Source organism: Trichomycterus rosablanca, chromosome 4, assembly GCF_030014385.1.
Source record: "Trichomycterus rosablanca isolate fTriRos1 chromosome 4, fTriRos1.hap1, whole genome shotgun sequence".
NCBI classification, from domain to species: Eukaryota; Metazoa; Chordata; class Actinopteri; order Siluriformes; family Trichomycteridae; genus Trichomycterus; species Trichomycterus rosablanca.
The window spans coordinates 9,308,268-9,320,567 of record NC_085991.1 but is presented as its reverse complement, the minus strand read 5'-3'; the positions used below and the strand labels follow the sequence as shown (position 1 = coordinate 9,320,567).

The 12,300-nt window shown below is 41.9% G+C and overlaps 1 protein-coding gene across 3 annotated transcripts in view; it reads right to left on the bottom strand.

The window, feature by feature from the left end:
* The window catches only part of smg7 (SMG7 nonsense mediated mRNA decay factor), a 54,445-nt gene that overhangs the window by 22,056 nt on the left and 20,089 nt on the right, over window positions 1–12,300 (bottom strand). For all 3 annotated transcript variants that reach the window (XM_062993925.1, XM_062993926.1, XM_062993927.1), the window contains exons 9-10: window positions 6,964–7,123; window positions 4,845–4,915 (exon numbers count right to left, since the gene is read on the bottom strand). In XM_062993925.1, the coding sequence (XP_062849995.1) occupies window positions 4,845–4,915; window positions 6,964–7,123 (231 nt within the window). The remainder of the gene's footprint in view (window positions 1–4,844; window positions 4,916–6,963; window positions 7,124–12,300) is intronic.

The window sequence follows — 12,300 nt, the reverse complement described above, 5'->3', positions numbered from 1 at the left end:
GATTTACGTGTGCGCGAGTGTTTCAGCTTCACTGTAATGCGAACAGAACTGAGTGTGACTGACGGTGGAGTTTTAAAACGACATGAACTTCTGAATTGTTTATTTACTAAAGTCAGATGTAACGCTGGTTAAGTATCACAATCTAGGCTCTAAATCGCGGTACTAAACAGAAATACAAGAACATGAACGATGCGGGGGGGTCACACCTGAAGCTTCACTAACTAAACTGCACAAGCAACAAGGATTGTTTATAAAGTTTAACACATCCAGAACTGAAGCAGTCAGGACCAGATTTGTGATTTTAAAAAGAATATCCAACAATAACAAAGGACTAAAAAACAAATGAGGTGAATAGACTCCAAACAAAAAAGTGTAAAGTTTAAAAACCTGCACATTTTGTTCACATTTGTTTTTGTTTTTTTGCATGTTTGTTTAATTAGTGAAATAATGTTAATGTTTTTACTCTGCCTACTTCTAATTGTCTGATTGTAACATCTAAACAGTAACAGATTATTAGAACTGCACAATTTACTGCTTTTAATAGAGTGGGCAGCTGTAGCCTAGTGCTTAAGGTACTGGACTAGTAATTAGAAGGTTGCTGGCAGCCAGGTTGCTGCTGTTGGACCCTTGAACAAGGCCCTTAACCCTCAATTGCTCAGACTGTATACTGTAACTGTAATGTAAGTCGCTTTGGATAAAGACGTCGACGCTAAATGCTGAAAATGTAATGTAAATGTAAATAAAGAGATAAAATTAATATTGAGCATAATTAAGTTCACCTTATTGGTCTGGCCCTCCACAACCTTGGAAAATGTAATTGCCCACCCCTAGTTTATTATGTATATTATGTATTATATGTTTATTATGTATATATTTCTCTTTAAACTGTCCTCTATGCAAGTAATAAATACAGTGTATCACAAAAGTGAGTACACCCCTCACATTTCTGCAGATATTTAAGTATATCTTTTCATGGGACAACACTGACAAAATGACACTTTGACACAATGAAAAGTAGTCTGTGTGCAGCTTATATAACAGTGTAAATTTATTCTTCCCTCAAAATAACTCAATATACAGCCATTAATGTCTAAACCACCGGCAACAAAAGTCAGTACACCCCTAAGAGACTACACCCCTAAATGTCCAAATTGAGCACTGCTTGTAATTTTCCCTCCAAAATGTCATGTGACTCGTTAGTGTTACTAGGTCTCAGGTGTGCATAGGGAGCAGGTGTGTTCAATTTAATAGTACAGCTCTCACACTCTCTCATACTGGTCACTGAAAGTTCCAACATGGCACCTCATGGCAAAGAACTCTCTGAGGATCTTAAAAGACGAATTGTTGCGCTACATGAAGATGGCCAAGGCTACAAGAAGATTGCCAACACCCTGAAACTGAGCTGCAGCACAGTGGCCAAGATCATCCAGCGTTTTAAAAGAGCAGGGTCCACTCAGAACAGACCTCGCGTTGGTCGTCCAAAGAAGCTGAGTGCACGTGCTCAGCGTCACATCCAACTGCTGTCTTTGAAAGATAGGCGCAGGAGTGCTGTCAGCATTGCTGCAGAGATTGAAAAGGTGGGGGGTCAGCCTGTCAGTGCTCAGACCATACGCCGCACACTACATCAAATTGGTCTGCATGGCTGTCACCCCAGAAGGAAGCCTCTTCTGAAGTCTCTACACAAGAAAGCCTGCAAACAGTTTGCTGAAGACATGTCAACAAAGGACATGGATTACTGGAACCATGTCCTATGGTCTGATGAGACCAAGATTAATTTGTTTGGTTCAGATGGTCTCAAGCATGTGTGGCGGCAATCAGGTGAGGAGTACAAAGATAAGTGTGTCATGCCTACAGTCAAGCATGGTGGTGGGAATGCCATGGTCTGGGGCTGCATGAGTGCAGCAGGTGTTGGGGAGTTACATTTCATTGAGGGACACATGAACTCCAATATGTACTGTGAAATACTGAAGCAGAGCATGATCCCCTCCCTACGGAAACTGGGTCGCAGGGCAGTGTTCCAGCATGATAATGACCCCAAACACACCTCTAAGACGACCACTGCTTTATTGAAGAGGCTGAGGGTAAAGGTGATGGACTGGCCAAGCATGTCTCCAGACCTAAACCCAATAGAACATCTTTGGGGCATCCTCAAGCGGAAGGTGGAGGAGCGCAAAGTCTCGAATATCCGCCAGCTCCGTGATGTCGTCATGGAGGAGTGGAAAAGCATTCCAGTGGCAACCTGTGAAGCTCTGGTAAACTCCATGCCCAGGAGAGTTAAGGCAGTTCTGGGAAATAATGGTGGCCACACAAAATATTGACACTTCAGGAACTTTCACTAAGGGGTGTACTCACTTTTGTTGCCGGTGGTTTAGACATTAATGGCTGTATATTGAGTTATTTTGAGGGAAGAATAAATTTACACTGTTATATAAGCTGCACACAGACTACTTTTCATTGTGTCAAAGTGTCATTTTGTCAGTGTTGTCCCATGAAAAGATATACTTAAATATCTGCAGAAATGTGAGGGGTGTACTCACTTTTGTGATACACTGTATATATAGTTTGTTTCAAGAGACATGTCGTATTTAATCTTATATGTATTTATTTTTGCTCTTTATTAAAGCAAAAGTATTTCTTATCCGATTACTCGATTAATCGCTGGAATAATCGATAGAATACTCGATTACAAAAAGAATCGATAGTTGCAGCCCTAGTTCCAAATACCAAAAATTTTTACAGGCACTTTTATTAATATTCATGCTGGGGAAGCTTCACACAGGAACTATATTTCCTTAAAAAAAAAAGAAAAAAAAAAGAGCTATTCTAAGAAAAAGAATGTTGTTCTCTAACGTCTCGCCTGTTGTGTAATGTGAATTACAAATATATTGTCTGGCCCTTGAAGAATGTTAAGTGCACTATAGGGCGCAGGGAGCGAGCGTGTAGGGAAGGTATCAGAATTTATCTGTTTATATAAAAAGTAAACACGTACATGTCAGCGCCTGCACGCGCTTGTGTTTGTTTATTTCCGTTTTCCAATATTGGTTTTTAAAACGAATAACGACTCGTTTTCTTGTTCTTCAACTTTGGGATTTGAAGTGAAAAACGAATGACCAAAGGTACACGGAGCTGGAACCTTTTGTCTGGACTTGTTTTCGGCGTTCTCTACAGAATACGTTATTCCGCTGCTCATCTGACACTTTGAATCCGAACCATCTCCAAATAATTGAGCCATTATTATTCTTTTTACTAACCAGCTCCTCCACCGTCTCCATGCTATCACGGGAGTTTTACTTACAGAAATGCGTTCTGAGGGCAGAAAGGATTGGCGGTGGGGAGGGTCGAGTTGTGTTCACTGAGGGAGAGGGGCGGGGCAGGTGAACATGTGCAGAGACAAACTGGGAGAAGAGAAAGACGAACTGTCGGATCAAATTGGAGCGCAACATCTATATCGATATACGCGATATTGTCTTATCTTGGTTGGCACTCCGCATCAGATTCAGTCATCTTCCATAAACAACTTTACTTTCTTTGGTCACAATATTCCCATTTCCTCATCAGTCACCAATCTTGGTGTAAGATTTGACTCACATCTCACTTTCGATACCCATATTAAACACCTCTGCAAGATCTCTTTTTATCATCTGAGAAATATTGCTAAACTTTGTCCCACTCTCACTCTGTCAGATGCTGAAAAACTGATGCACGCTTTTGTCTCCTCCAGACTGGATTACTGCAATGCACTTCTCGTTGGGATTTCTAGCAAAAGTCTTCATAGATTACAGAGCATTCAGAACAGTGCCGCTTGGATCCTGATGAGTGCGAAAATATGAGCATATCACACCGATTCTACGTTCTCTTCACTGGCTTCCCATCTCTGTTAGGATTGAATACAAGGTCTCCCTCCTCACTCACCAGTGTATTTATGGATATGCTCCCACCTATTTGAAAGAACTGCTCACCACTCAAACCTCATTCCGATCCTTCCGCTCTACCAACTCAAATCGCCTTCTCCCCCCAAGAACCAAGCTCAGTACCATGGGTGATCGGGCCTTCTGTTCTGCTGCCCCTCGCCTTTGGGATGCCCTCCCTGAACATTTGAGGGCACCACAGACGATTGGGACTTATAAGAATATAATAATATAAAGACCTTTCTTTTTAGCAGAACCTATGAATAATTTTTAATTTATGTAGTGATTGCAGCTATTTTATTTATTTATTAATTATTTGTAGTGATGTATTTTATCTTGTGGCACTTTGAGATTTGTACACAAATGTAAAGTGCATTACAAATTAAATGTATTATTATTATTATTATTATTATCTTAAATCGTGTATGAAAACATATCGATATTTTATAAAATCTCGATATATCGCCCAGCCCTACTTGAACCCTTATAGGGTTGCAGCTGGTCCAGGAAACACTGGAGGCAAGCACCGCACCATCTCCCAATATAGTAATTTCCAATTCCTGATTGTGAATCCAATGCAGCTTGTACAACCCCTGATCCGAGTGAGCAGAACCGGATCCCAAAATCCGGATCTCATGTATGCGCCTGGTCCTGCAGACTGCGGAGACGCAGCGTAGAAAAACCCTGTCCCTGTCCTCTAACACGGCCAGTGGTGTTTGTGTGGACGCCCGGTTAGGTCGGTGGCCCTGCTGAGATTCAAACTCGCGCATTCGAACACTCCACGATGGCTTGCTAGTGCGTTATGACTGCCCTTCTACACGAGTGGGCCAGACTAGTCATTTCTTTTAAAGCTGACTTTACACAGCATTTCTGCTATAAAAAAGAGAAACATCAATGTTCTTTAAGCACTGACTGTTTAATAGACCAAAATGTTACCTGATGGATTTGACACATCCTCCTCCTTGGGCTGAAAGCTGTTAAGGATAGATACGAGCCAAGGCCAAATGCTGTGAAAAGATGAGTCAAATTACATAAATCGCACTTGATGTCCTGCCAAACATGAATCATATTCATCAGGCAGGGATCAGATCTAACAATGCAGAACATTCTAGTACAAGCCTAATTTCTATTTCAAAAGGAAAAAGGGACGCTCAATAATCTAGGTACACAAATCCACAAAGTTGAATCGGTTCATCTGGACACAAGTTTGGTGTAGAGATACGTTTCGTCACTCATACAAGTGACCTCTTCAGTCTGAGCTGGTGGTAATCATAAGGACGCTGCATTCCCACTGACAATACGGCCAAGGAAGGAGAGGAATCTCATATCAAGAAGGCCCTGGGTGAATGTGGTTATCCCAATTGGGCATTCGTCAAAGCAGGATCCGGGGGATCTAAGGGAGGAGGACAATCGCGGTCTAAGTGCAAACCAGTGGTGATTCCGTATGTGGGGGGAGTAGCAGAACAAATGCGACTTATATTTTTTAAACCCCAAAACACTCTAAACCAGATCGGATCACCCAACACACACGGAGTCACATAGTAACTGCTGTTAGGTGCCGGGAGGATTGCCGGGGACTGTACATCGGGGAAATTAAACAGTCACTGGTGAAACGGATGGCACGACATTGAAGATCAACCTTTCATTCGGCCACTCATTCGATGATGAAGATGTGCAGATCCTTGACAAGGACGAACGCTGGTTTGAACGAGGTGTCAAAGAGGACATCTATGTGAGTAGGGAACGACCATCCCTGACCCAAGGTTGCAGCTATACCCCAATCATATATGAAAGGCACTCAGAAATTTGGAATTTCTTATCATTGTTATGCAGATGACACTCAAACCTGGGGACAACCATTTCTTGAGTAGGCTCTCTGAATGTATGATGGAGGTTAGACACTGGTTAACTAGTAACTTCCTTCAGCTCAATGAGAGCAAGTCTGAGGTAGTCATCTTTGGTTCATTTTCAAGCTCCCAAATTATTGGCGATGATTTGAAACTTCTCTTCCCCAGTTTGTCCTGCTGTGCTAAAAATCGAGGGGTTATTTTCGATCCAGCTCTCAAATTTGACAGACAAATTAATTCCGTTGTAAAAAGTAGCTTTTACCAATTAAGACGCATTGCCAAATTGAAATCTGTTATATCATTTAAAGATTTTGTTCACTTTACATGGGTGTCTGTCAGTCTTCTTTGACCCGGTTGCAGCTTGTCCAAAATGCCGCCGCTAGATTGCTTACTGGTACGAAAAAAACGTGAACACATCACACCTGTCATGGCCTCCCTACATTGACTCCCAATGAAATATAGGGTCCCATTTCAAATTTTACTCTTTGTATTTAAGGCACTCCACGGTATTGCCCCATATCTTTAATAATGTACCTCAGTCTTGCTTAAAACACAAGGGTGACCGTGCTTTCTCATTCGCTGCTCCCAGACTGTGGAATTCACTAACCTCCTGGTATTAAATCCCAGACTTCAACTGATGCTTATAAAACTTGTCTTAAAACTTACCTTTTCTCTCTGGCATATGAAGATGGTTAACCAGTTGATTATTTTAATCCAGCTGTTTTATTTTGTTATTTATTTATTTATTTTTAGTATATTCCATATTTATTAATCTAATAATGTACATTTATACATATACTGTATATATATATATATATATATATATATATATATATATATATATATATGTCTTTTCTTTTATTGTTGTATTCTGCTGTACAGCACTTTGGTTAGCTTCAGCTTTTAAATGTGCTTTATAAATAAATTGAATTGAATTGTAATTAATGATCACTGTGATTTGCATATAGACCTAATCACCAGTTCCATTGTAATGCAATGGGCCGATGTCAATCGTTATGCAAATCGACTAAATATAAGGTTGGGGTTATTCACTACCAGCTCAGACTGAAGAAGTCGCTTGGATGAGTGACGAAACGTATCCCTACATCGAACTTGTGTCCAGATGAACTGATTCAACTTTGTAGAAAGGTGGTACACCAATCCAAACTAACTGAACAGAAAGCAAATAAAGATGAAGGGTCACGTACTACTGTCTCTGGTCAACTGCGTTCTCGGTAAAGACGGGCCGCAGCCTCAGCCAATCCAGGGACACTTTGACGGCCGGCAGCGGACACTCGCCCATGATGTCTTCCTGGTTCTTTTCTTTATTTAGTAAAGCTCGGCTGCACATCACACCCAGGAAAGACACTAGAGGAAGAACAGAATGCGTTAGAAGTCATTAACAAAATAGGCTTGGTTTACACTAGTGCGAGAGGTCAAAATAGCAGCTTGTATTACATGTCAGGTACAGAGGTTTTATTTATCAGCTATACCGTAAGTTCTTTTAACTGCAAGTTCTTTGTTCATCGTATCGAATCTCAGCTCTGCCTGCCGGCTGGGCTGAGCGGGCGCATGAATAATGATTGACCTGTTGTTCAATTAGGGGTGGGATATTAAAAGCCGGATAGGGTCTCTCTCATAACTAATGCAATTACGACCTCTGCTGGCTGATTGATGGCGCCTGCACAGAGACGGGAAAAGAGTGCTGTCAGGGTGTGTCTCTCCGTACACAGTGCTGATCCGCATTGCACTCGTCAAAGCGTAGGTGACAAAATGCATACGGCTGGGGGTTTAAAATGCTTCGTTCTCCTCAATCAGAGCGGGGATCGCATTGGTGGAGAGGAAGCACGACGCATTTGGGCAACTGGACGCGCTAAAAGGGAGAGAAAGGGGAGAAAATGCATTTAAAAAAAGACCACTATACTATTGGTAACCCATCAGACTAGGATAAATTGTGTAATTTTATTGTATTTTTAAGGATTCGAGCTAACAAACTCATGATGTTTGTAATGCTATGCTCACACTACACAACTTTCAAGGTGTTTGTGTCACTGTACAGTTCACGCTACACGATTGATCGGCGTTAAGGGGGCACACACTACACGATCTATCACCAGGAGAAATCGCAGTCCAGTCTGTCTGGTCTCCCTCACAAAAACACACATGAGAAGTGACAAGAGGTTTAATAATACACTTGTCCAAAAATGCACAACAGCGAGAAGCGAATTATTAAAGTTGTTTGTGCGCTGATATGCAGCGTAAGAGCAAGTAGGAAAAATAAATGAATCTGGGTGAAGGAGTGGATCTGGCTGCTAACCAGCAGGGATCATCTGTTCTGCAGAGAAAGTGGGAGATTATGGTTTGACGTGGACATTAAGGTCACAAATACTGTAAAGCTTGTGTGTGAGATGATGTATTCTGATGGAAATCATATTATGCACTGTCCTAGATAGGGATGCATCAATACCATTTTTTCCCAACCGAGTACAAGTACATGTATTTTTGTACTTGCCGATACCGATACCAATACCTATTTAGAATGATGGAGTTAATGAGTTAATGGAGTTAATAAATAAATATTTTTGCAATGTTGGTGTTTTGTTGTTATGTTTTGTAGAGAACGATCAGGTCAGAAATCATGTAAAACGTGTGTGTGTGCCGGTGTATTCTGATAGAAACTATATTATCCCCCTGTCCCACCTGTTTACACTCCTCTCCTGCGTTTCTCCTCACACCGTATCCTGCGTTCTCATTGGCTGTTCGACATGTCACTCATTCCCAGTCGCACATCTCAGATCAGATATCTGACATGCTAGAAAACTCAATCCGGTCGGATCGAGTTACTGATTAGTTCACACTTGGCGATCGAGAGCCGAGTTTTGATCTCCGAGCGAACGCAGAGTCGCTCCCGAGCCGGCAAATCTAGCGCCGACCAGTCGCCGAGCGAAAATCAGGGCAAAAGTCGTGTAGTGTGAACCAGGCATAACGCAGCAACGTGCACTAGGTACACGGTATCGGATGTTTAGTATCGGAGCCTCGTTTGCGAGTACGAGTACGAGTTAATGAGCGCGGTATCGGGCCAATACCCGATACCAGTATCGGTACTCATGCATCTCTAGTCCTAGATTTCTACAGGTCCTCCTCCACGCTTCCGTATTTGCATTCTCATTGGCTGTAGTTCGACATCGCACTCACTGCCAGTCACAGACAGGTCCAGATATTAAGCATGCTAGATATTTTTCTTCAGTCGAGCGCTCGGCGAACCGCTTTGATCGGTCGTTGAACAGTTTACGCATAGTGATCGTGAGCCGAGTTTCAAACACTAGGCAGAAGTGTGAACTAGGCAGAACTTTGGCACTTGTTTGACTTAATGTACCTTAAAAGGTTCAATACAGTTATAGAAATTCAATATATTTATTCATTTGGGTTTGGTTGCCAGGTTTACCACGTGTGTTATTTAATTTATTTATTTATTTAAGTTTTAACGCCATGTTTAACACATTGGTGTCATTTAATGGCAGTAATAGGTATTATGTATGTGTCTTCATATTTTGGTCCATATTACATGTTCATTTTTATTTTTATGGTTGCAAGGTAGGTTAAAAGTCTTCTTGTGTTGTCTTGTGTGAGAGTCTCTTTGATAGTTTCTGGCATGTGTGCTTGTTAAGGGCCAGTGATAGCTCAGTGGTTAAGGTACTGGACTAGTAAACAAAAGGTTGCCGGTTCAAGCCCCGCCACCACCAAGTTGCCACTGTTGGGTCCCTGAGCAAGGCCCTTAACCCTCAATTGCTCATTGTGTAAGTCGCTTTGGATAAAAGCGTCAGCTAAATGCTGAAAATGTAAAATGTTCTCTTTCTTTAGTGTATTTTGGGCATTCTATCAAGATGTGTTTTATTGATATAGGTTTTTGGCAGGTTTCACAAGTTGGGTGGGTTTCTCCTTTTATCAGGTGTTGGTGGGTTATTCTGGAGTGGCCGATGCGTCGTCCCTGGTGAATTCTTGGCTTGGCATTAACGTTTGGGTGTATTTCATATAGTTTATTGGTGAGCTGGGTATTCCATTCATTTTGCCATTTTCCTTTGATGTAGAGATTTATTGATGCTTTGTCGGTGTCGGTTGATGGGATTTTGATGTTCGTTGTATTTTGTCTTGTTTTTCCTCTAGCTACTTGATCTGCTTTTTCATTTCCTGTAATTCCACTGTGTCCTGGTACCCAGCATAGTTGTATGTCATATTCTTGCTCTGTGAAAATGCTGACAGTCCATTGTATTTTACTAATGATAGGATGGTCTGATGTGTATGATTGTAGTGCTTTGAGGCATGATTTAGAATCTGTGCAAATTAGTATTTTGTGCCTTTGTTCTTTTTCTGCATATTTTAATGCCATAAGTATGGCGTGGGCTTCTGCACTGTAAATTGAGTATTGTTGGGGTAGTTTGTCTTAGTTTTGCATCTGTATAGATTGCAAGGTGGAGTGGGTATTTGTCTTTAATTTTAAGAAAATCATTGATGTACATGTTTGGGTGTGTAGTTCCTTTCTTCTTTTCGGCAAGGTCAAATATGATGTTTGGTTTTCTGATTTCCCACGGAGGTATGGTATTGTTGTATGGTATTCAGCTTTAAGTCCTCAAGATATGGTTTGATTCGAGTCCCAAATGGTTGTATTTTTTGTGTGTGTGTGTGTGTGTTATTTAATAGCAGTACACATTTTCTGTTTCTGTCTGCTTATTATCTTGTGTTTACATTTTGGGGCCATTTTATATTTTCATTTTTATGGGAACGGGCTGGGAATCGAACCCAGGTCCTTCTTGCTGTGAGGTGACGTTCGACACGCCGCTCGCTGTGATATTAAAGATTCATGTCTACCGTCTGTAACGGCGTCAGTTTTCATCAGCACACAAACGCTGATCAGATTTCCCAGCGGCACCGTCCAGTCTGCTCCACTAACCATGTTTATGCCTAAACGCTTCACAGGAGCAGAGCTCCGGGGCATTCTATAAGGATGTGCTTCATCGTAACAGGTGTATAGAAATTCAATAAACCACCTCTCAAAGTATGGGGGTGCTTTTACACCTACATCTACTGTCTGTTGCCATGAATCACATGGGGCTATCAGGTGGCGCAGCATTCACACACGTCGGTCCACCAGCTATGCCAATGGTCTGGTTGGTTGCTCTACGGAAACGGCTTTGTCCGAAGAGAGGTAAGCAAAGGCCAGGTGGCTAATCACCTGCATGCTGCAGCAAAGGAACTCCTAGGTGGCTTTCAAATGATACATTGGTAAAACCACTGAGTGTCGAGCTTATAATAATTCAAGTACTGTCAGTGTATTTAGATGCAGTTTTGTATGGAATGTATTTTAGGTTAAAACACATTAAGCAAAGCAATGCATTGGTCGTCATGGAGACGTGATCAGATAAAAAGCAAGCAAAAGAATAAAGTGGGATCTAAGGACGGATTAAAAAGCCACAAGAAGCGACTCAGGATGAGAAACATTGCATAAAAAAAGTGCAAATCGGTCTCCATGTTTCACAGCTCACTTGTTGCCATGGTGTATTTTTCTCACAATGTCATGTTAGATTTAAGGCTGAATTAAACAGTTCAAGGTTTTTCTCTTCCATGTCTGGGCTTAGCTTCTGTTTAACAATTTGACGCATTGGTGGACGCAAGAATGGTCAGTATTTAAATTGGGTCAAGGTTTAATCAGATTGAGCTTTAAACGCAGGGACAAGCGGTAAATGTGCCATGGTAGCGCAGTGGCAAATTAAGCAGCACTGCTACACTCTATATATGGGCACACAAATACAGAAGGGGTGTGGCATTACCGGTGCACTCTTAGTGCTGGTCCCAAGCCTGGATAAATAGGAGGGTTGCGCTGAAAAGAGCATTCAGTACCAATATGAACTATTGTACCAATGAATGATCTGCTGTGGCGACCCCTAAAGGATTCATTCAATTATGTGGTTTGAATGAACTAAATGGGAAATTAAGGGCCGCTCAGGTGGCGCAGTGGTAAAATACGCTAGCACTCAGAGCTGAGCTGTCGAACACATCGTTTCGAATCTCGGCTCTGCCATCCGGCTGGGCTGGGCGGCTACACGAACAACGATTGGCTGTTGTTCACACAGGGTGGGGAAAGCTGGACCGGGGTTCCTCATAACTGATGCAGCTACGACCTCTGCTGGCTGATTGCTGGCACCCATGCAAAGTCATGGAATAATGTGGACAGGGCGTGGCTCTCCGTACACAGAGCTGATCCGCGTATGAACTCGCCTCGTGCAGGTGAAAAGATGCAGCTGGTACTGCACACGTGTCAGTTGCAGCACTCTTCAGTCAGCAGTGGAGGATAGTAAATTACATTATGGAGAAAATTGGAAGAAATAAAGGGAAATTTAGTTTAGTGCTTTGTTTAAGATTCTTGTGAAACAGGTACATTTGGTAATACAACGAAATGCATTTTAATCAGCATTTTGAAGAGGAAAAAGGGTGGAGGGGAGAGGGGGCAGTTAGATCCTACCATGTGACAGTTACCGCCACACTGCAAC